At 38.2% G+C, this 26,575-nt stretch overlaps 1 protein-coding gene across 1 annotated transcript in view; it reads right to left on the reverse strand.

Moving 5' to 3' along the window:
• GALNT17 (polypeptide N-acetylgalactosaminyltransferase 17) overlaps positions 1-26,575 on the reverse strand; it is an 820,722-nt gene that overhangs the window by 87,993 nt on the left and 706,154 nt on the right. The window contains exon 7 of the mRNA XM_053705420.1: positions 18,409-18,594. Within this exon, the coding sequence (XP_053561395.1) occupies positions 18,409-18,594 (186 nt within the window). The remainder of the gene's footprint in view (positions 1-18,408; positions 18,595-26,575) is intronic.

Below are 26,575 nucleotides of genomic sequence, written 5' to 3' on the forward strand. Positions count from 1 at the left end.
TGGGCTCTTATGAGGGGAGAAATGGTTAAAAAATTGCGTGCTTTATTCAGTTTAAAAGCTCGTACAAGTTCCCATGCACTTGTCATAAAAGCATGTAAAATACATATAAAAAGAAGACTGTATACAAATGTCAAAGGAGTCTTCCAAGCAGTCCTTACTAATCAAACTTGTGGTTTATAGCCTGTGAAGACTTGTACTCATTATTTTTTTTCCAAACAACGCTGGAAAAGTGTAGTGCTGTGCTGTAGCACTTCTGTAAAATTATCGGCTAGTGAGGGGGCATGGCCTGACGTGTTTCGCAACGCAATCGGTTGCTTCATCAGAGTCTTCTTTTATATGTATGTTACATGCTTTTATGACAAGTGAATGGGAACTTGTATGAGCTTTTAAACTGAATAAAGCACACAATTCTTTAACAACATCAGTGTGCAGGTTTAATACCCTTTCTCCCCACATAAGAGCCCATTAGAACCCTCCAATAGGGACTTCACATTCACCTTTCAAAGCGGTTCATCTTCTGCTGTGGAGGTGAGGACTAAATCCAAGGAGGGGAACGGATGCTACAATAAGAAGGGGACTGAATTTGCCTTCTTCTATAGATATATAGACGATTTACTTTTCATTTTTGAGGGAGATACAGATCAAGTAAAAGATTTCTGTGCTTATTTAAATAATAACAGATGTGGGTTGAAATTCACAGGAGAACAAAGTACAGAGTCAATAGACTTTCTAGATCTTACATTAAAAGCAGATGTAGAACATGAAAAAATAGTCTCTATACTTTACAGAAAGCCAACAGCAGGCAATACTACACTTTTATACAAATCATGTCACCCTAGACACGTGCTACAAGGAATACCAAAGGGTGAATTCATTAGGGCTAAAAGAAATTGCTCTAATGAGGAAGATTACAACAAACAGTGTAAAATTATTGAAGAAAGACTAAAACAGAGAGGATATAGTGAAGGCACTTTAATTAAAGCAAAAGAAAGTGTTCAACAAAAAACTAGGGAGGATTTACTAAAATACAAAAGGAAAGATGTAAAAAGGGACACTGAGAAACCCAGGTTTATAACTACCTATAGTACTGATTTTAAAAACATCAGCAAAATCATTAAAGATACTGTCCCTGTATTATATTCAGATCCAGTACTAAAAACCATAATGGAAGAGGGTGTAGATATTATACCCAAAAGAGGCAAAACACTTTCAAACTACCTCTCTCCATCTAATCTTCCAATAAAACATAACAAATGCTGGCTAAAAGAAAGAAAGGGATTCTTTAGATGCAGGAGAAATATATGTAAAACCTGTAACCATGTCATTGAGGGCGATACTTTTTCTTCATCTGCTACCCAGCAAGACTATAAAATTAAGTATTACATAAATTGTTCAACTACACATGTAGTATATTTACTTACGTGTGATCTCTGTAAAATTAACTATGTAGGTAAAACCAAGCGAAGCATTAAAGATAGGTTCCTTCAGCACCTCAGATCAATAGAGGATGATGATGCCGACACACCAGTGTCAAGGCACTTTAAAAGCCAACACAATTCAGATGTGTCTTTATTAAAAATTCAAGGTATAGATCATGTTCCTCTATGGAAACAAGGAGGAGACAGAGAAGACAAACTTAACAAACGTGAAGTCTTTTGGATTTTCACATTAAAAACATGTAATCCATTAGGTCTCAATATGCGTAGAGACCTTGATCTTTTTGTGAATTAATATATATTCAACAGTTTTTCTTTTTGATAAGATAAATAGAATGTAAAAAGGGAGAAATAATGTATGGCGATCATATAAGTCTTAATCAATTAATTATCTTTATACATATTCTAAAGTCTAAACTTTGCTCTAGAAACAAACTTAACAGTTTCTGTATGGTACATAGTGTCATATATAAATTACACTTAAAATAGTTCAAAGATTACAATTTTATCTAGTGATACAAGATATACTTGGGATAAATGAGGCAAAGATATAATGTAATTTTTAATGTATAAAAGTTAATGTATAAAAGTTAACATCATATTAACTAATATTATTAGTACACATGTAGAAGAGAAAAAAAATTTCTGCTAATGCATGAAATAACTTTTTGAAAAATGTTCTTCAACAAAGGATAGGCAGTAAACTGAGAGATAATTCACACAGTGTCTACCATTCACAAATGTCTCTTTAAGAAAAGTGCTATAAAGCAGGTGTGATCAGGATTGCTTTCAAGCAGTGATCAAGTGCGCAACTGCACGAAACATGTCTGCATGTGGTTCAGATCACTGACACTGTGTTTTTACATATTGTGCTTTATTACAGTCGTGTGTAGGCTGTCATGTTTTTACTTTTGATATCACAATAAAGGAAGTTTTACTTTTCTCTGGAGAGGTTTTTTGTGCTACAAGTGGGGACAACCCAGTGGAATATACTTTATTTACTCAGACGCTGATTACAGACCGGCTCAGTCTCCACAGCTGCAGATCTCCATACACTCTGATCCAATTGCTCCCCAGCGTGTTACCGGACAGTGAGCGATATACAGGTACCTTTGAAATTATATTGCTGATAGTCTATGTGTGCGCTTTTTACTTACCAAGTGTTCTATTGCATACTATGTCTGTTGATTGAAGTATGAGCAGCCACATTAGACCAAATGTATTTCTTTCCACTGAAGCACGAAGCTACAAACAGGTGCAATCTGTGGTTAATTAACGGCAACAGAAACTAAGATGTTTGCACCAGGAAAGCATAATTGAATATACCTGACTTACAAATGAAACTGTGATACACGGTTTAAAGGGGAGATATATAAAAGGGATTAAAGAAGAAAAAAAGATTAGAACTGTACTTAAATATACACTAAGGTGATTGGATTTATCGCAATTTCTGATCTCTAAATATTCAAAAGTAACAGCCTTTACACACAATAAAGCACTAATTTACACATAAATTATTTATGTGAGTACTCTATACTGCCTAAAAATCCTTGAACAAATATGGATAATTCAAGTGAACCAAGTTATGTGTTGGGAGACTTTCAGGATGAAGTATCTGAAACCTATAATCAAATAATACACACTATAGACAGTCTTTTCTTCGAAATGGATTCCTTAAGAAAAAAGGATATTAAACTGGATCTAGATCTCAAATCTTTTTCTATTTACAAACATGAACACAGAATACCAAGAGGTCTTCGTATAAGAAAATTTCCATCCTTTGTGATTATGGATACAGAATTTATCTCCAAATGGAACAGCATTCTAGATGCATGCTCATTTGCATTAATTGATTTGCTTATGGAGCACAAGAGAAAACAAAAAGCAGAGCTGCTACAGGAGATGAAAGAGGTTCAAAATAAACTTAGAGATTTTCAACATCACAAACACTTTAAGGAATATGACAAAAAATTTGAAACAACCATGAATACTTTCAGACAAGAAATATGGCAATTTAAGTCAAGAAAAATAACAAGAGACAAAAAAGATTACGATCAGAAACAAGTTTACAGATGGACACAAGAAGAATATCCTAGGAGATTTCAGAGAAGGCAACAGAGAAGAATACATAAAGGAGGAAAAACTGTGACATTCTCAGACACAGAATATGAATTTGATTCATCTGATAATGATTTGCAGACTGAGGAAGAAACACCAGCAGTATTTCAAGAATTAGAGGTACAAGCTACAACATCAGGATCTCATAAGGAGTCAAAAAACGAGGACCCCCAGACTTTCCCAAGAAAAACAAAAAAACCCATAGAGGAAGCAGGGGCAAGGGCAGCAAGCGGAAACAGATACAACAAACAACATCAGAGGAAAGGACAACAGAAGAAATACATCACGAGATCACAGGGACAGAACAAAAAGAAATAAATGCAGATCTGAGTGTCTGTAATCTGTCTAATGTTACCCTGAACTCCATAGAGATTAATCTTTTGTCCAAAGGTCTCAACTTTGTGCCATCAGCTCAGTTTAATTTGTTTGAAACAGTATTAGACGTTAATAAGTTTGTACGCAAGCTTACTTTGAAAAAACATTTTTTTTCAGAAAGTGAGCATATGACACAGGTTGAGGCTAAAAATGATATTAATGAGAGTGTCACGTCAGCCATTACTGATGTCTTGTTATTTCCTGACTTATGTGCTATTAAAGATTTGCAAGAACTAGCTGAGGAAAGTAATAGGGAATCTATAGACAAGATAATGGAAGAAGATATTAAATTTGGTCACTTAAAGAAAAAGAGCACCTTTTATCCAGTACACACCAGACCTAAGGTGTTAGATATTTTCCAGAAAACAGTGGAAAGTAAGTTAAGAATACTACATGAAAAGAATCTTAAAAGTAAAAAAAGAAGGTACTCTAATTTAACAAATAAAGAAAAAGCAGCTTTATTATCTCTTCAAGAAAATAAAGATATAATGATCCGTCCTTCTGATAAAGGAGGAAATGTGGTCATTTTAAATACTGTAGATTACATTAAAGAAGCCAAAAGGCAATTGTCTGATCAAGAAGTATATATCAAACTAGATGGAAATCCCACGAGAGAATTTAGGAAAGAGCTAATTAAAATCACTAAGATAGCTAAACTAAACAATATCATAACTCCTACATTAGAAGAAGTCCTAACCCCAACTAATTCAGTAATTCCAATATTTCATTATTTTCCCAAATTACATAAAGATTTAGTCTGTCCACCAGGACGACCTATAATTGCAGGTATTAACTCATTAAATGAGCCTTTATCAGATCTGGTGGACACTTTCTTACAACCACTTGTCAAAGATTTACTAAGTTACATACAGGATAGCACATCATTGCTTAATAAGTTACAGAATATCAAATGGAAAGAGAATTACAGATTTCTAGTAGTGGATGTATCATCCTTGTATACATGTATAGATCACAACTTAGGCATAACAGCCATAGAATTTTTCTTGAACCAATATACTGACTATGAATCAGCAACAAAAGTGTTTATACTTAATGCAATTGAATATCTTTTAACGCATAATTTCTTTATGTTTGGTACAGATTTCTTTCTCCAGAGACGTGGAACAGCGATGGGAGCCAAGTTTGCCCCATCATACGCCAACCTATTTATGGGTTGGTGGGAGCTGTTCCACGTCTTTGGAGAAAGAAATCCCCATAGAGAGAGAATTATACACTTTTTTAGATATATAGACGATTTACTTTTCATTTTTGAGGGAGATACAGATCAAGTAAAAGATTTCTGTGCTTATTTAAATAATAACAGATGTGGGTTGAAATTCACAGGAGAACAAAGTACAGAGTCAATAGACTTTCTAGATCTTACATTAAAAGCAGATGTAGAACATGAAAAAATAGTCTCTATACTTTACAGAAAGCCAACAGCAGGCAATACTACACTTTTATACAAATCATGTCACCCTAGACACGTGCTACAAGGAATACCAAAGGGTGAATTCATTAGGGCTAAAAGAAATTGCTCTAATGAGGAAGATTACAACAAACAGTGTAAAGTTATTGAAGAAAGACTAAAACAGAGAGGATATAGTGAAGGCACTTTAATTAAAGCAAAAGAAAGTGTTCAACAAAAAACTAGGGAGGATTTACTAAAATACAAAAGGAAAGATGTAAAAAGGGACACTGAGAAACCCAGGTTTATAACTACCTATAGTACTGATTTTAAAAACATCAGCAAAATCATTAAAGATACTGTCCCTGTAAAATATTCAGATCCAGTACTAAAAACCATAATGGAAGAGGGTGTAGATATTATACCCAAAAGAGGCAAAACACTTTCAAACTACCTCTCTCCATCTAATCTTCCAATAAAACATAACAAATGCTGGCTAAAAGAAAGAAAGGGATTCTTTAGATGCAGGAGAAATATATGTAAAACCTGTAACCATGTCATTGAGGGCGATACTTTTTCTTCATCTGCTACCCAGCAAGACTATAAAATTAAGTATTACATAAATTGTTCAACTACACATGTAGTATATTTACTTATGTGTGATCTCTGTAAAATTAACTATGTAGGTAAAACCAAGCGAAGCATTAAAGATAGGTTCCTTCAGCACCTCAGATCAATAGAGGATGATGATACCGACACACCAGTGTCAAGGCACTTTAAAAGCCAACACAATTCAGATGTGTCTTTATTAAAAATTCAAGGTATAGATCATGTTCCTCTATGGAAACGAGGAGGAGACAGAGAAGACAAACTTAACAAACGTGAAGTCTTTTGGATTTTCACATTAAAAACATGTAATCCATTAGGTCTCAATATGCGTAGAGACCTTGATCTTTTTGTGAATTAATATATATTCAACAGTTTTTCTTTTTGATAAGATAAATAGAATGTAAAAAACATAATTTATGCTTACCTGATAAATTCCTTTCTTCTGTAGTGTGATCAGTCCACGGGTCATCATTACTTCTGGGATATTACTCCTCCCAAACAGGAAGTGCAAGAGGATTCACCCAGCAGAGCTGCATATAGCTCCTCCCCTCTACGTCACTCCCAGTCATTCGACCAAGGACCAACGAGAAAGGAAAAGCCAAGGGTGAAGTGGTGACTGGAGTATAAATTAAAAAATATTTACCTGCCTTAAAAACAGGGCGAGCCGTGGACTGATCACACTACAGAAGAAAGGAATTTATCAGGTAAGCATAAATTATGTTTTCTTCTGTTAAGTGTGATCAGTCCACGGGTCATCATTACTTCTGGGATACCAATACCAAAGCAAAAGTACACGGATGACGGGAGGGATAGGCAGGCTCTTTATACAGAAGGAACCACTGCCTGAAGAACCTTTCTCCCAAAAATAGCCTCCGATGAAGCAAAAGTGTCAAATTTGTAAAATTTGGAAAAAGTATGAAGCGAAGACCAAGTTGCAGCCTTGCAAATCTGTTCAACAGAGGCTTCATTCTTGAAGGCCCAAGTGGAAGCCACAGCTCTAGTAGAATGAGCTGTAATTCTTTCAGGAGGCTGCTGTCCAGCAGTCTCATAAGCTAAACGAATTATGCTACGAAGCCAAAAAGAAAGAGAGGTAGCGGAAGCTTTTTGACCTCTCCTCTGCCCAGAGTAAATGACAAACAGAGAAGACGTTTGTCGAAATTCCTTAGTTGCCTGTAAGTAAAATTTTAGAGCACGGACTACATCCAGGTTGTGCAGTAGACGTTCCTTCTTTGAAGAAGGATTTGGGCATAAAGAAGGAACAACAATCTCTTGATTGATATTCCTGTTAGTAACTACCTTAGGTAAGAACCCAGGTTTAGTACGCAGGACTACCTTATCCGAATGAAAAATCAAATAAGGAGAATCACAATGTAAGGCTGATAATTCAGAGACTCTTCGAGCCGAGGAAATAGCCATTAAAAATAGAACTTTCCAAGATAACAACTTTATATCAATGGAATGAAGGGGTTCAAACGGAACGCCCTGTAAAACATTAAGAACAAGGTTTAAACTCCATGGTGGAGCAACAGTTTTAAACACAGGCTTAATCCTGGCCAAAGCCTGACAAAAAGCCTGGACGTCAGGAACTTCTGACAGACGTTTGTGTAACAGAATGGACAGAGCTGAGATCTGCCCCTTTAATGAACTAGCAGATAAACCCTTTTCTAAACCTTCTTGTAGAAAAGACAATATCCTAGGAATCCTAACCTTACTCCAAGAGTAACCTTTGGATTCACACCAATATAGGTATTTACGCCATATCTTATGGTAAATCTTTCTGGTAACAGGTTTCCTAGCCTGTATTAAGGTATCAATAACTGACTCAGAAAACCCACGTCTTGATAAAATCAAGCGTTCAATTTCCAAGCAGTCAGCTTCAGAGAAGTTAGATTTTGATGTTTGAAGGGACCCTGTATCAGAAGGTCCTGTTTCAGAGGTAGAGACCAAGGTGGACAGGATGACATGTCCACCAGGTCTGCATACCAAGTCCTGCGTGGCCACGCAGGTGCTATTAGAATCACTGATGCTCTCTCTTGTTTGATTCTGGCAATCAATCGAGGAAGCAACGGGAAGGGTGGAAACACGTAAGCCATCCTGAAGTCCCAAGGTGCTGTCAGAGCATCTATCAGGACTACTCCTGGATCCCTGGATCTGGACCCGTAACGAGGAAGCTTGGCGTTCTGTCGAGACGCCATGAGATCTATCTCTGGTTTGCCCCAACGTCGAAGTATTTGGGCAAAGACCTCCGGATGAAGTTCCCACTCCCCCGGATGAAAAGTCTGACGACTTAAGAAATCCGCCTCCCAGTTCTCCACTCCCGGGATGTGGATTGCTGACAGATGGCAAGAGTGAGACTCTGCCCAGCGAATTATCTTTGATACTTCCATCATAGCTAGGGAGCTTCTTGTCCCTCCCTGATGGTTGATGTAAGCTACAGTCGTGATGTTGTCCGACTGAAACCTGATGAACCCCCGAGTTGTCAACTGGGGCCAAGCCAGGAGGGCATTGAGAACTGCTCTCAATTCCAGAATGTTTATTGGCAGGAGACTCTCCTCCTGACTCCATTGTCCCTGAGCCTTCAGAGAATTCCAGACGGCACCCCAACCTAGAAGGCTGGCGTCTGTTGTTACAATTGTCCAGTCTGGTCTGCTGAATGGCATCCCCCTGGACAGATGTGGCCGAGAAAGCCACCATAGAAGAGAATTTCTGGTCTCTTGATCCAGATTCAGAGAAGGGGATAAGTCTGAGTAATCCCCATTCCACTGACTTAGCATGCACAGTTGCAGTGGTCTGAGGTGTAAGCGTGCAAAGGGTACTATGTCCATTGCCGCTACCATTAAGCCGATTACCTCCATGCATTGAGCCACTGACGGGTGTTGAATGGAATGAAGGGTCCGGCAAGCACTTTGAAGTCTTGTTAGCCTGTCCTCTGTCAGGTAAATCTTCATTTCTACAGAATCTATAAGAGTCCCCAGGAAGGGAACTCTTGTGAGTGGAACGAGTGAACTTTTCTTTTCGTTCACCTTCCATCCATGTGACCTTAGAAATGCCAGCACTAACTCTGTATGAGACTTGGCAGTTTGAAAGCTTGAAGCTTGTATCAGAATGTCGTCTAGGTATGGAGCTACCGAGATTCCCCGCGGTCTTAGTACCGCCAGAAGAGCACCCAGAACCTTTGTGAAGATTCTTGGAGCTGTAGCCAATCCGAATGGAAGAGCCACAAACTGGTAATGCCTGTCTAGGAAGGCAAACCTTAGGTACCGATAATGATCTTTGTGAATCGGTATGTGAAGGTAAGCATCTTTTAAATCTACAGTGGTCATGTACTGACCCTCTTGGATCATAGGTAAAATTGTCCGAATAGTCTCCATCTTGAACGATGGAACTCTTAGGAATTTGTTTAGGATCTTTAAGTCCAGGATTGGTCTGAAAGTTCCCTCTTTTTTGGGAACCACAAACAGATTTGAGTAAAACCCCTGTCCCTGTTCCGATCGTGGAACTGGATGGATTACTCCCATTAACAAGAGCTCTTGTACGCAGCGTAGAAACGCCTCTTTCTTTGTCTGGATTGTTGACAATCTTGACAGATGAAATCTCTCTCTTGGAGGAGAGTATTTGAAGTCCAGAAGGTATCCCTGAGATATTATCTCTAGCGCCCAGGGATCCTGAACATCTCTTGCCCAAGCCTGGGCGAAGAGAGAAAGTCTGCCCCCCACTAGATCCGATCCCGGATCGGGGGCCCTCAATTCATGCTGTTTTAGGGGCAGCAGCAGGTTTCCTAGTCTGCTTGCCCTTGTTCCAGGACTGGTTAGGTTTCCAGCCTTGTCTGTAGCGAGCAACAGCTCCTTCCTGTTTTGGTGCAGAGGAAGTTGATGCTGCTCCTGCTTTGAAATTACGAAAGGAACGAAAATTAGACTGTCTAGTCTTGGCTTTGGCTTTGTCCTGAGGCAGGGCATGGCCTTTACCTCCTGTAATGTCAGCGATAATCTCTTTCAACCCGGGCCCGAATAAGGTCTGCCCTTTGAAAGGTATATTAAGCAATTTAGACTTAGAAGTAACATCAGCTGACCAGGATTTTAGCCACAGCGCCCTGCGTGCCTGAATGGTGAATCCTGAATTCTTCGCCGTAAGTTTAGTAAGATGTACTACGGCCTCCGAAATGAATGAATTAGCTAGTTTAAGGACTCTAAGCCTGTCCGTAATGTCGTCCAGAGTAGCTGAACCAATGTTCTCTTCCAGAGACTCAATCCAGAATGCCGCTGCAGCCGTGATCGGCGCAATGCATGCAAGGGGTTGCAATATAAAACCTTGTTGAACAAACATTTTCTTAAGGTAACCCTCTAATTTTTTATCCATTGGATCTGAAAAAGCACAGCTATCCTCCACCGGGATAGTGGTACGCTTAGCTAAGGTAGAAACTGCTCCCTCCACCTTAGGGACCGTTTGCCATAAGTCCCTTGTGGTGGCGTCTATTGGAAACATTTTTCTAAATATCGGAGGGGGTGAGAACGGCACACCGGGTCTATCCCACTCCTTAGTAACAATTTCAGTAAGTCTCTTAGGTATAGGAAAAACCTCAGTACTCGTCGGTACCGCAAAATATTTATCCAACCTACACATTTTCTCTGGTATTGCAACTGTGTTACAATCATTCAGAGCCGCTAACACCTCCCCTAGTAATACACGGAGGTTTTCCAGTTTAAATTTAAAATTTGAAATATCTGAATCCAGTCTGTTTGGATCAGAACCGTCACCCACAGAATGAAGTTCTCCGTCCTCATGTTCTGCCACCTGTGACGCAGTGTCTGACATGGCCCTAATATTATCAGCGCACTCTGTTCTCACCCCAGAGTGATCACGCTTACCTCTTAGTTCTGGTAGTTTAGCCAAAACCTCAGTCATAACAGTAGCCATATCCTGTAATGTGATTTGTAATGGCCGCCCAGATGTACTCGGCGCTACAATATCACGCACCTCCCTCTGAGCGGGAGATGTAGGTACTGACACGTGAGGCGAGTTAGTCGGCATAACTCTCCCCTCGTTGTTTGGTGAAATTTGTTCAATTTGTACAGATTGACTTTTATTTAAAGTAGCATCAATACAGTTAGTACATAAATTTCTATTGGGCTCCACTTTGGCATTGCAACAAATGACACAGGTATCATCCTCTGAATCAGACATGTTTAACACACTAGCAAATAAACTTGTAACTTGGAAATACAATTCAATTAGAATAATATTAAAACGTACTGTGCCTTTAAGAAGCACAGAAGATCTATGACAGTTGAAAATTAATAAATTGAAACAGTTATAGCCTCAATCCTTGTAAATAACACAACTTTAGCAAAGGTTTAATCCCATTAGCAAAGATAACAAATTCTGAAAGCAGGAAACAAATTACAGAATAAACGTTTTTTATCTCAGTCAAACTATAATTCTCACAGATCTGCTGAGAGAAATTACCTCCCTCAAAATAAGTTTTGAAGACCCCTAAGCTCTGTAGAGATGAACCGGATCATGCAGGGAATACAATGAGTTGCTGACTGAAATATTTGATGCGTAGTAAAAGCGCCAAAAAAACGGCCCCTCCCCCTCACACACAGCAGTGAGGGAGAACAGAAACTGTCAGAAAACAGATTAATCAACTGCCAAGTGGAAAAATAGTGCCCAAACATTTATTCACTCAGTACCTCAGTAAATGAAAACGATTTTACATTCCAGCAAAAACGTTAAACATAATCTCTAGTTATTAAACAGCTTTATGTATTTCTTACAGTGTAATTCTAGTGAAGTACCATTCCCCAGAATACTGAAGTGTAAAGTATACATACATGACATTATATCGGTATGGCAGGATTTTCTCATCAATTCCATTGTCAGAAAATAAAAACTGCTACATACCTCTATGCAGATTCATCTGCCCGCTGTCCCCTAATCTGAAGTTTACCTCTCCTCAGATGGCCGAGAAACAGCAATATGATCTTAACTACTCCGGCTAAAATCATAACAAAAACTCTGGTAGATTCTTCTTCAAACTCTGCCAGAGAGATAATAACACACTCCGGTGCTATTTTAAAATAACAAACTTTTGATTGAAGATATAAAACTAAGTATAATCACCATAGTCCTCTCACACATCCTATCTAGTCGTTGGGTGCAAGAGAATGACTGGGAGTGACGTAGAGGGGAGGAGCTATATGCAGCTCTGCTGGGTGAATCCTCTTGCACTTCCTGTTTGGGAGGAGTAATATCCCAGAAGTAATGATGACCCGTGGACTGATCACACTTAACAGAAGAAAGGGAGAAATAATGTATGGCGATCATATAAGTCTTAATCAATTAATTATCTTTATACATATTCTAAAGTCTAAACTTTGCTCTAGAAACAAACTTAACAATTTCTGTATGGTACATAGTGTCATATATAAATTACACTTAAAATAGTTCAAAGATTACAATTTTATCTAGTGATACAAGATATACTTGGGATAAATGAGGCAAAGATATAATGTAATTTTTAATGTATAAAAGTTAATGTATAAAAGTTAACATCATATTAACTAATATTATTAGTACACATGTAGAAGAGAAAAAAAAATTCTGCTAATGCATGAAATAACTTTTTGAAAAATATTCTTCAACAAAGGATAGGCAGTAAACTGAGAGATAATTCACACAGTGTCTACCATTCACAAATGTCTCTTTAAGAAAAGTGCTATAAAGCAGGTGTGATCAGGATTGCTTTCAAGCAGTGATCAAGTGCGCAACTGCACGAAACATGTCTGCATGTGGTTCAGATCACTGACACTGTGTTTTTACATATTGTGCTTTATTACAGTCGTGTGTAGGCTGTCATGTTTTTACTTTTGATATCACAATAAAGGAAGTTTTACTTTTCTTTGGAGAGGTTTTTTGCGCTACAAGTGGGGACAACCCAGTGGAATATACTTTATTTACTCAGACGCTGATTACAGACCGGCTCAGTCTCCACAGCTGCAGATCTCCATACACTCTGATCCAATTGCTCCCCAGCGTGTTACCGGACAGTGAGCGATATACAGGTACCTTTGAAATTATATTGCTGATAGTCTATGTGTGCGCTTTTTACTTACCAAGTGTTCTATATATATATATATATATACACACACAATATATATATATATATATATATATATATATATATATATATATATATATATATATATATATATAAATATATCTGGAACAGAAGAGGGAAAGGCGCACAGCAAAAGGAACATCCTGGTGTAGTATATCAAAACACTATTTTTCTGCAGTGAAATGTCAAATAAAAACTCACGTGCTTCCACCTCAACTCCTATGAGGTATGGATAAGGCTCTGTGTGGTGAGTGACCACTGAAGAAGGCAAATTCAGTCCCCTTCTTATTGTAGCATCCGTTCCCCTCCTTGGATTCAGTCCTCACCTCCCCAGCAGAAGATGAACCGCTTTGAAAGGTGAATGTGAAGTCCCTATTGGAGGGAGGGTTCTAATGGGCTCTTATGAGGGGAGAAATGGTTAAAAAATTGCGTGCTTTATTCAGTTTAAAAGCTCGTACAAGTTCCCATGCACTTGTCATAAAAGCATGTAAAATACATATAAAAAGAAGACTGTATACAAATGTCAAAGGAGTCTTCCAAGCAGTCCTTACTAATCAAACTTGTGGTTTATAGCCTGTGAAGACTTGTACTCATTATTTTTTTTCCAAACAACGCTGGAAAAGTGTAGTGCTGTGCTGTAGCACTTCTGTAAAATTATCGGCTAGTGAGGGGGCATGGCCTGACGCGTTTCGCAACGCAATCGGTTGCTTCATCAGAGTCTTCTTTTATATGTATGTTACATGCTTTTATGACAAGTGAATTGGAACTTGTATGAGCTTTTAAATTGAATAAAGCACACAATTCTTTAACAACATCAGTGTGCAGGTTTAATACCCTTTCTCCCCACATAAGAGCCCATTAGAACCCTCCAATAGGGACTTCACATTCACCTTTCAAAGCGGTTCATCTTCTGCTGTGGAGGTGAGGACTAAATCCAAGGAGGGGAACGGATGCTACAATAAGAAGGGGACTGAATTTGCCTTCTTCAGTGGTCATTCACCACACAGAGCCTTATCCATACCTCATAGGAGTTGAGGTGGAAGCACGTGAGTTTTTATTTGGCATTTCACTGCAGAAAAATAGCAAGTGTTTTGATATACTACACCAGGAGGTTCCTTTTGCTGTGTGCCCTTCCCTCTTCTGTTCCAGATTTCTTCCCAGAAGCTTTCCTGTTCTCAGGGGGACTTCACTCTTTCTTTGGGATTAGGCTGCAGGCAGAAGATATACCTTTCTCCCTCCAAATATCACTGGATTGGTGTGATTGGAAAATACTGGGGAGACCTAAATATTTAGGACAATACTGGTACTCCTTTTGTTGGGACATTTATATTTGTAGCACTGTATTATCTCTGTGTTTTATATATATATATATATATATATATATATATATATATATATATAAAAATATGTGTGTATATATACATACTAAAATATGTATGTCCAATATTAAAAAGAATTCTAATAATTAACTCTCTACTTTGCACCAAATATGTCACTACTTGCTATATTCGCAATTAGTCCTGCTTAGAAAAAGAATACATTTACACTATATACAATAATGTGCTAAAGAGAAATATAAAGTTGGGAAAAACCAGAATAGCCGCGACATCGATGACACCATTTAGTTTACACCAGTCCGATGCTCTTCACATCGTACTTGACGCGTGTGTTTTTGACTGCTTTTTTTATAAATAAGGAAATCGTATTCAGATCAGTGTCCGCAATGTTTGGCAAGCGTATTGAAGCTCGCAAATGCAACATAGTTGACGTTTTGATAAATATCCCCCAGTGAATTTTTGCTCTTTCTTTGTTTTAGTTTCATAAAGATAAGATGGTTTTAGTATGATTTTTTTTACCTAAAGGGATTTTTCAGGTAACATCAATCAGGATATTATAGCCCATCTCCTTGTCCTAATCTAAATAATTAATTTGATTATTTTACATATTGTGGGAGAATTAGAATTTTGCTTTCAAATTACAAAGGATTTTAGACAATCCTTTAATTTGCTTGCCCCTTGGTCCACATAAAGATCAGATGGCAACATTGGTTTATTTAGCTTTCTGGCTAAATCTCTTGATTATCAAGGTTTACTTTGAGGTAGGGTAGTCTTTTCCAAAATGCCTTATTGTCCTTTTTATAGGTTTCTAGGTTTTGTCCTTTTTCTTCAGTTTCCTCTTTTTGGATTTTCAAGAATGATAATATTGAATACATTTGCAAGGCAGCAACATACTTTCTCTAAATTCCACCACTGTATGTGATTGGTAGGAAAGTCCTTCAGGCAGCAGTGTCTGGTAATTAGGTTCCTGTCTTAAAAAAATGCTGTCCCACCAATTTACTTGAGGACTCCACAGCTTGGGTATTAATTTCCAAGAATAATTACTTGTGAACTCTTACCACCTTATGGAAGGAAACAAAGTTTATGCTTACCTGATAAATTAATTTCTTTCATGTTGGTGAGAGTCCATGAGACCCACACATTTTCATTTTTTACTCTTTTTTTTTTCTGACGGCACTTCTATTTTGCACCTCATTTTCCCTGATTTGTCCTTTCCTACCTTTCTACTTCTCATTTTTTTTTTTTTTTTTTTTTTTTTTTTTTTATTGAGGTTAAAATAGCAAATATATAACAGTCTCATCAACAGGTTACACTTCACAATACGCATTGAACTGACATGACGTGACAATTTAGGCACCTCAGTTTTAAAATCTTGTAGGTTCGCAGTGTCCTCAGACAAACAGGTCCAATCAAGGGACCAAAAAGTTAACAAAGCAATTGAGGGCATGTTAATGGAGATAATAGTAGACATTTGCAGTTTCAGCATTCACAGAGTTAATACAAATTCTGGAGTGAACACACAATATCAAAATAGAGAAATATAAACCTAGTTTCCTATCAACACTGAACAGTTATATAAGTATAGACATAAAAGAGACTATTATCATGGATACATTACAGGGGAGCAGGAAAACATAAACAAGCTTAAATTTCCTGTATTGAAACCCTGAGAGCCATTTTACATAAATGCATGGGAAAGACTGGGTCATGGCTCTGCGGGTGGGACAGAGACTACTACACTCTGTCAAAAAAAGTATGCGGAGGAGAGAGGACTCAACCCTGACCGCACAAGAATGGGGGGGGGGGCAGAGGGCAGTCCAGCAATGTCATATTTTTCTGTTGCTAGTTAGCATATCTAACACGTTAAACAGCCCTAGATTCACCCAAGAGAAAAATAGAGTATTATCATGGAGATTTAACATCAATTCACACAGAAGAATTAACTAGTTTAACACACTTCAAGTAATAGTTACTTAGACTGATTTTGAGATGCATAGGCAATACAGTATGTCCGCAAGCAACTCGCACTGCAAACTGAACATAGTGAAACTCTTGCGTTTGCAATACAATTAAGTAGCTATGAAGTCACATGAGTCAGCAAAACAACTGTAAGAGAGATACCCTACACATGCAAAAATAGGTGGTTACCTAAAACAATCTATCCAACACTATTTAGGATCTACAGTACAGGATATAGTGCTTTAGTGGTTTAGTGAAACTGAGATTAGTAAGCACAGCCCATGCACAAGTCTATCTTGGGCAATTAACTATGCTGGGAGAAGTATTCCTCACATTTTCAGCTATTGAGGCTCTAAATTACATAACTAGTAGTGTTAAAATATATAGGCAATCATATTGCCCATCAATAAGACATTGTTACTCAAGATTTATGCTTGTATGGGCTCCAATCAAAAAACTAAGCTCTAATAGCACTATCCTGTCAGAACATGTGGCTTCATAAATGAAGACTGCCCACCTATAGTTAGGAACTAGAACATTACCGGCCATAAGCCTCTTATAGGACCACCAAATAATAAAAACATAGACTGTAGGAAGAAAATCACACATTTTCAGGTATTGCTGAGACATAAGATTACAAAAGGATCATGAGAAAACAGGTCCAAATCTACACATTATCAGATATACAGCTTCCTCTATAGTATAATCAGTCATTGTGCCTAAGAGCAAGGGTCAATGGGAGGAGCATTTGTTAAATAAAATACTTGAGTCTGTACAATTGGTATCCGCTGCTATAGTAAAGATCAGAGAGCACCAGTTCTTGTAATATATCAGTCACAAATAGCAATGACCTTACTCACAGTTCTTAACCCACACCAGATCTACGGGCGCTTGGGCAGTGAGAGAAATATAACAGCCTCCAATCCATACCCAATGTGAGGAAGCAAGCATGGAGAAGGGCCATGGGGGCACCAGTAAAATCTAGGGTGCCTTGAATATGTATGAAAGTGACCTCTACTTGCGGGGAGTCGGGAATCAAAAAAGTGTACCGTAAGTCTCTTGCGGCCTTCATAGGCGCTCTTGGTAGGTCTGGGTAGCATTCCGGGGAGCCTACCACTCTAGTCCAGGCATTCATCCATATCCCGTTATGGGGGTCTTCCTTTTCTGAGCGAGTCTGCATGTCCCCCAAAGCTACACCGCCTCCCGCAGTGTCACTTCGTGATCCAACAGCAATTACTACTGCGGCCGGGTTGTCACTCTGAGGTGCCAAGTCATCAGGGGTTTGTGACTCACACGTCTGCTCCCAGGGACTCCCAACACTCTGTCGCACTTCAGCATCGGACGTCTGAACCCCTGTGAATGCGTGAGCAGGACTATCAGGTATCATCTTCAGAGTCAATGCTGCGTCCCTTGCCAACTTTCTATTTTTCAGGTCATTGCTCACTGTGTTGATAGACAGTATAATACCGTCTATTCTTTCATAGAATATTCTCTCCACTTCCTCCATGTAGGTCCGCAGTGCAATGTGCAGCTCCTCCATGACAGAGGATCTAGTGCGCTGTGTAGCTCAATATCCACTTCGTTAGGGTTCTCAGCCTTCAAGGGGCCCCGACATCCGCTAGGCCTAGTTTGTGTTAGGCTTCATTACTCTCCTCTGCCCCCAAGAAAGCCCTTCTAAGTCACTGGATAGCTTCCCCAACAGTTGTAGGGCACATCTATCACGAATAAGCTATATTTTGATAGGGTACAGACTCAGCAATTTTAGTAAAATAGGTGCCGTTTTCCAGAGCTACTGTACCATGCGTCTGCTCTGTTTGGGCGCCAGCTCCGCCCCCCTACTTCTCATTTTTGACTATACATCAACCTGAAACACCAGAGAAGTTGGAGGGATTAATTGCCCTTAGAGTTTTGAAAATCTTTGCCTCCTATTAGTGGCCAGGAGTAATGGCTCATGGATTCTCACCACATGAAAGAAATTCATTAATCAGTTTTTTATGTGTTTATATTGGAGAGATGTGTGAGTAAAAAACAAAATGTTAGTTATTGTACCTCTAATGGTAAATTCCACGCAATATACACATGAGATTTGTAATCATCCATCCAAACCTCTGCAACTCGTAAAGCATTTCTTTTGGTATAGAAATCAATGTTGTTATTGTATGGTTTTCTTTTGCGCTCTATATGAGCAACCCTTGAACAGGGTAGGACTTCCATGCTTCCGCCACACAACCAAACCTGCAAAAAATAAAAATAGATAAATAACACAAATAAAGGAATGTAAATCCTATCTACAATATATTTTTTACAGAGAGATGTCAGTTCCTGACTATGGATTATACAATATTGTTGTTGTTTTTTTTTTTTGTTTTTTTTTTTTTTAACTTTAATTTTCCATTATAACAAAACAAACACATACACACAAAATGTAAATACCATTACATTCATCAGCATAATAATTACATGCAAGGTTATATATCTATTCACATAGATTTGTATTTATTACCTATAGATAGTCTAATACTCTCAATTCCAGGAGTAGACAATTAGAGAATATCTGTCCTTAACAATAATTTTAAGATACATCTATAACTCCAAAAACCATCAAAATATGTTGGCAGAATTTTTACTTTATCCTCCCAACATTGCCTTCTTGCTGATACTTTTTTATTAAAACAAAACCAAACAATAAAACACAAAACGAAAAAACAAAGAAAAAAAAAAGGATTTCTCTCTCCCTCCTCTCTCCTGATAATTAATATAATAATTCTTTCCATTTATGTCTAATCCCTTCTTCTGCAAGGATTGGTGAATATTTAAATTGTTCTATTATCTGTTTCTGTACCTCTATTGGATAGCTTTTTTATAAACTGTTCCCACTTAATAAAAAATCTTCTAGTCAGAGCCTCACTATATATGTCTTGGTCTAGTTGCTCAAGTATCATTATATCAAAAAGTTAACTCCCTCTATATTTGGTATTTTTTTGTTATTTCCAATTTTTGAAGATACAATTCCTAGCTATTATCAATACTAGGTTGACTAACCTCATTTTATCTCTAAATGTTTTACCTTCACAAAGAAAGATTATTTCCTTAAGCAATATTGACAACCAATATTTTAATTTTGACCAGAACTTCCCATTTTTTTTATAGACAATGGACTAACTTTGCATGAGGATGCAAACATCTCCAGCACCTTCCATCTGAACTACCCATTTTAAACAATGTGTACGGTGTTAAAGGGACAGTCTACACCAGAATTTTTATTGTTTTAAAAGTTAGATAATCCCTTTATTACCCATTCCCCAATTTTGCATAACCAACACAGTTATAATAATATACTTTTAACCTCTGTGATTATCTTGTATCAAAGCCTCTGCAAACTGCCCCTTTTTTCAGTTCTTTTGACAGACTTGCAGTCTAGCCAATCAGTGCCTGCTCCCAGATAACTTCACGTGCACGAGCACAGTGTTATCTATATGAAATACGTGAACTAACACTCTCTAGTGGTGAAAAACTGTTAAAATGCTATCTGAAAAGAGGTGGGCTTCAAGGTATAAGAAATTAGCATATGAACCTCCTAGGTTAAGCTTTCAACTAAGAATACCAAGAGAACAAAGCAAAATTGGTGATAAAAGTAAATTAGAAAATTGTTTAAAATTACATGCTCTATCTGAATCATGAAAGTTTATTTTGGCCTAGAATGTCCCTTTAAATATGCTTGATGCAACAGCTTCAAATGTGTTTCTTTAAATGACAAGGAAGGTGTTGTTTTTTCCAGTCTATTAATTGACTTTGTCACATCTTCTGGTTCTAATGTCAGTCCTACTGTCTCTTCCAATTTCCTAATCATCATGGTTACATGTTTAGTCGTAGCTGATTAACAATTAAATTATATAAATAAGTAATTTTAAAGATTCACGCTTTGTACAGTGTTATCACAGACATTATTAATTATTTCCCAACCTATCGAGATTTGATCGTTATGAAGTAATTTTCTGCAATAGTTCTTAACCTGTAAATAAGCAAAGAAATGTTCTTTTCTTAGATCGTATTCTTCCTGTAACCTTTCAAAGGGCTTTATAATTAACCCATTTTCTTCATATAATAATTGTCTAATTTGTGTTAGGCCTTTTTCTTTCGATACTCTAAAAAATTTGGAAGAAAATCCTGGTAGAAAGTCCGGATTTCCTTGAATTGGGAGAAACAGTGAATAAGAAATATCAATTTCTAACCTTTTCCCCTTTTTATCCACATCCTGATGGGTTCTCTGAAAACCACCATATATTTAATAAATTCTGGAATCTTATCTAGTTTCAGATGGAGAAGAGCTTTCAATGAAAAGGAATGTACTATATCTTTCTCTACATTTAGAATAGAAAAATGACCAGTATCAGTTAAGCAATCCAGTACCCACTTAGTTTGAGATACTAAATTGTAAATTTCAAAAATTGGTAATGAAAACCCCCCTTTCTTTTTGGGTAGCATCAATCGAGGCTGAATCTAGGTTTGGCATCTGCCCATCAAAATTTCCTTATGGCACCGTTAAGCTTGAGTATGTCCTTAGATTTCAAAGAATAGGAAGATGATATATCAGATAAAGGACTTGGGGTAGATTAACCATTTTAACAATATTAACTTTTCCAAATAGAGATATTGGCAATTTTACACAGATTTTTAATGTATTATGAATATTTTTAAATAATTCTTCATTATTTAATTTGTACCAATTTTCTTTTGATATTTTTAACCATAATATTTTTATTGGTTTTTAGAAAATCAAGAAATACAACAACTGTACAAGTAATTCATACATCAAGTTCAAATACACTGAAATGAAGAAAAAAGACAATACAATCTTGACGTTAAAACTTATATAGGAAAGATACCATTATCTCATTAAGAAATTAGGCAATACTGGGGGAAAGGCGAGAAGGGGGGAAGCTGGGGAATCTTTAGGGGGGGAGACCTCGCGAAAGAAGTCAAATCGGGCATATCAAAGGTGGGGCCAGGAGCTCTATTAATATGTCAAGGGACATTTTAACCTAAGTATGGAAGCTAGGGAGCCAGAGTGTGTCAAACCTACTCTTCCAGTCGGACCAGACTAGTTAAAAAAAAAATCATATCTACCAGAGGTATAATATATGTTTTTCTCCATAGAATATATGTAAGCCATAGTTATTACGATATACGACCAAGCTGGAGGGAGAGATCTTTTCCAAGATCTTGCTATATTAAGTTTAACCACAGAGAACAGATATATACTTAAGGAACCTTAGGCCTAGATTTGGAGTTTGGCGGTAGCCGTGAAAACCAGCGTTAGAGGCTCCTAACGCTGGTTTTAGGCTACCGCCGGTATTTGGAGTCATTCAAAAAAGGGTCTAACGCTCACTTTTCAGCTGCGACTTTTCCATACCGCAGACCCCCACAACGTCGCCTCCACCTGCCTACACTTATTAACCCCTAATCTGCACCGCTATTATAATAAAGTTATTAACCCCTAATCCGCCTCACTAACCCTATAATAAATAGTATTAACCCCTAATCTGCCCTCCCTAACATCGCCGACACCTAACTTCAAACATTAACCCCTAATCTGCTGACTGGAGCTCACCGCTATTCTAATAAATGTATTAACCCCTAAAGCTAAGTCTAACCCTAACACTAACACCCCCCTAAGTTAAATATAATTTACATCTAACGAAATTAATTAACTCTTATTAAATAAATTATTCCTATTTAAAGCTAAATACTTACCTGTAAAATAAATCCTAATATAGCTACAATATAAATTATATTTTATATTATAGCTATTTTAGGATTTATATTTATTTTACAGGTAACTTGGTATTTATTTTAACCAGATACAATAGCTAAAATAGTTAAAATAATTACAAAATTACCTGTAAAATAAATCCTAACCTAAGTTACAATTAAACCTAACACTACACTATCAATAAATTAATTAAATAAAATACCTACAATTACCTACAATTAAACCTAACACTACACTATCAATAAATTAATTAAATACAATATCTACAAATAAATACAATGAAATAAACTAACTAAAGTACAAAAAATAAAAAAGAACTAAGTTACAAAAAATAAAAAAATATTTACAAACATCAGAAAAAGATTACAACAATTTTAAACTAATTACACCTACTCTAAGCCCCCTAATAAAATAACAAAGCCCCCCAAAATAAAAAAATGCCCGACCCTATTCTAAATTACTAAAGTTCAAAGCTCTTTTACCTTACAAGCCCTGAACAGGGCCCTTTGCCGGGCACGCCCCAAAGAATTCAGCTCTTTTGCCTGTAAAAAAAACACATACAATACCACCCCCCCAACATTACAGGATTATTATTATCGGATTCTATCAGCCAATCGGAATTAAGGTAGGAATATTCTGATTGGCTGATGGAATCAGCCAATAGAATGCGAGCTCAATCTGATTGGCTGATTGGATCAGCCAATCGGATCGAACTTGATTCTGATTGGCTGATTCCATCAGCCAATCAGAATATTCCTACCTTAATTCCGATTGGCTGATAGAATCCTATCAGCCAATCGGAATTCGAGGGACGCCATCTTGGATGACGTCATTTAAAGGAACCGTCATTTGGCGAGTAGGCGTCGGGAGAAGAGGATGTTCCGCGTTGGATGGAAGATGATGGCTCCCGAAGAAAGAAGATTGAAGATGCAGTTGATAGAAGACTTCAGCCGGATCATGGACCTCTTCAGCTCCCGCTTGGATGAAGACTTCAGCCGGATCATGGACCTCTTCAGCTCCCGCTTGGATGATAACTTCAGCCGGATCATGGACCTCTTCAGCCCCCCGCTTGGGCTTGGATCAGGACATCGGAGGAGCTCTTCTGGATTGATCGGTGAACCTGGTATGGTGAAGATAAGGTAGGAAGATCTTCAGGGGCTTAGTGTTAGGTTTATTTAAAGGGGGTTTGGGTTAGATTAGGGGTATGTGGGTGGTGGGTTGTAATGTTGAGGGGGGGGTATTGTATGTGTTTTTTTTACAGGCAAAAGAGCTGAATTCTTTGGGGCATGCCCCGCAAAGGGCCCTGTTCAGGGCTGGTAAGGTAAAAGAGCTTTGAACTTTAGTAATTTAGAATAGGGTAGGGCATTTTTTTATTTTGGGGGGCTTTGTTATTTTATTAGGGGGCTTAGAGTAGGTGTAATTAGTTTAAAATTTTTGTAATATTTTTCTGATGTTTGTAAATATTTTTTTTATTTTTTGTAACTTAGTTCTTTTTTATTTTTTGTACTTTAGGTAGTTTATTTCATTGCATTTATTTGTAGATATTGTATTTAATTAATTTATTGATAGTGTAGTGTTAGGTTTAATTGTAGGTAATTGTAGGTATTTTATTTAATTAATTTATTGATAGTGTAGTGTTTAATTGTAACTTAGGTTAGGATTTATTTTACAGGTAATTTTGTAATTATTTTAACTATTTTAGCTATTGTACCTGGTTAAAATAAATACCAAGTTACCTGTAAAATAAATAGAAATCCTAAAATAGCTATAATATAAATATAATTTATATTGTAGCTATATTAGGATTTATTTTACAGGTAAGTATTTAGCTTTAAATAGGAATAATTTATTTAATAAGAGTTAATTAATTTCGTTAGATGTAAATTATATTTAACTTAGGGGGGTGTTAGTGTTAGGGTTAGACTTAGCTTTAGGGGTTAATACATTTATTAGAATAGCGGTGAGCTCCAGTCGGCAGATTAGGGGTTAATGTTTGAAGTTAGGTGTCGGCGATGTTAGGGAGGGCAGATTAGGGGTTAATACTATTTTATTATAGGGTTAGTGAGGCGGATTAGGGGTTAATAACTTTATTATAATAGCGGTGCGGTCCGCTCGGCAGATTAGGGGTTAATAAGTGTAGGCAGGTGGAGGCGACGTTGTGGGGGGCAGATTAGGGGTTAATAAATATAATATAGGGGTCGGCGGTGTTAGGGGCAGCAGATTAGGGGTACATAGGGATAATGTAAGTAGCGGCGGTTTACGGAGCGGCAGATTAGGGGTTAAAAATAATATACAGGGGTCAGCAATAGCGGGGGGCGGCAGAATAGGGGTTAATAAGTGTAAGGTTAGGGGTGTTTAGACTCGGGGTACATGTTAGGGTGTTAGGTGCAGACGTAGGAAGTGTTTCCCCATAGACAACAATGGGGCTGCGTTAGGAGCTGAACATGACTTTTTTGCAGGTGTTAGGTTTTTTTTCAGCTCAAACAGCCCCATTGTTTTCTATGGGGGAATCGTGCACGAGCACGTTTTTGAGACTGGCCGTGTCCGTAAGCAACTCTGGTATTGAGAGTTGCAGTGGCGTTAAATATGCTGTACGCTCCTTTTTTGGAGCCTAACGCAGCCATTCTGTGGACTCTCAATACCAGAGCTATTTTAAAGGTGCTGCCAGAAAAAAGCCAGCGTTAGCTATGCGGGCCGTTACCGACAAAACTCTAAATCTAGCCGATAGTGTTTGGGTAATTTACATGTGCCTAGGTGAAATAGGGCCGTCTTGGGAGTTCTAGGGAGGCTGACACCTAAACTGGTTAATGTTGAGAAGCATTTGTTCCAGATGGGCTTGAGCTTATGGCAGCTCCACCAAATATGGATCATATCACCAGTATGCAAGCAGTCCCTCCAACATACTGGGGAGGCCCTAGGAAAGATTTCTGCAAGACGAGCTGGGACATAGTACCAATGCGTGAGTACCTTTATATAAGTTTCGAAAATGGTGATGCAGTGAAGGTTTTTTTTTCATTAATAAGAGTGTGCGTTGCCACTCTGTGAGGGGGCAGTAAAATCTAACCTCCACTCCCATTTTTTAATGTGTTGGGTTTTGTCAGCTGGTGTCACGCCTTCAATGAGGGTATAGGGTAAGGATAAGGGTTTACCTAGCCGAAGCCCTTGCTGCCACCTGGCTTCCCATATCGTAAGTTGTCGGGGCGAGGAGGGTTTAAAATCCCAACTCGACAAGCGGCTAGTAACCCTCGTGTATTCAAATTTCATGTACGATGGGGAGACACCGAGTCGACTATAAGGAACAAAAGTTGCCTGAGGTGACGTAGACCAGAGGTCTGCCACTCTCGTAACACCCAGTCTAGACCAGGAGGTCGGATGTGAGTCTGGTAGGCCTGACAAGAGGCCGGCAACAGAGGTAATTGGGGACGGGTGGGGAGCCACCTTAAAATTGTGTCACAGGTGATCCCAGGCAGTCAGGCATTCCCGAATTAACGGATTAGCAATCTCTAGATTTTTTCTACAGTGAGGTGGCATCCAGATTAGGTCCCTCAAAGTAAGATTATGTGGTAAGGAGGCTTGTTCAATCGTCCTCCCCTTACTCTCAGAGGCTTTAACTCCCCATTGGGAGATATGCGTGAGCATGGCAGCATCTGCATACCTGAAGATAGAGGGGGAAGCCACTCCCCCATGCATTCTAGGGTACTGCAAAATATTGTGAGCAACCCTGGGAGGTTTACCTTGCCATATATACTTAGTGCAAGCGCTCTGGAACTGGATGAGAAGAGTTCTGGGCACCCTGATTGGCAGACAACGCAGAGCATATGTCAGCTTAGGGAGGTAACACATTTTTAAGGCCGCTATGCGGCCTAACCAGGAGACGCATTTAAAGTTCCACTTTGAGTTCAGGGACCGAAGTTTGGCCAAGAGTGGTTTAAAGTTATCGTCAATTATTTGGGGAAGTGAGTTGGACAATTTAACACCGAGATGGGAGATGTACTTATTACTAGGGATAAATTTGTGGTTTTCGTAGAGACTTCTAGAGACATCCTCAGAAAACCCAAATGTAAATAATTCTGATTTAGAGTGGTTTAGCTTGTAATACGACAAGGCTCTAAACTCCTCAAGGAGGGACAGGAGTCTCGGGATCTCTCTCAAGGGCCTGGAAAAAAACAAAGTGGTGTCGTCGGCAAACAAGGCCACCTTATGAACTGTACCATGAAGGGTGATTCCTGATATCTCCCTATCTGCTCTGATAGCTGCAGCCAAAGGTTCCATGGCCAATGCAAATAGGATAGGGGAGAGAGGGAAACCTTGACGGGTGCCATTAGTAATAGGAAAAGGAGTGGAGTCGAACCCCAAACCTCTAACTGAGGCTACAGGAGAGGAATACAAAGCCTTCACTATCTGTATTATTTGCATGGGGATCTGGATGCTCTCTAGGACACT

Source organism: Bombina bombina, chromosome 3 (genome assembly GCF_027579735.1).
Source record: "Bombina bombina isolate aBomBom1 chromosome 3, aBomBom1.pri, whole genome shotgun sequence".
Lineage (NCBI taxonomy): Eukaryota > Metazoa > Chordata > Amphibia > Anura > Bombinatoridae > Bombina > Bombina bombina.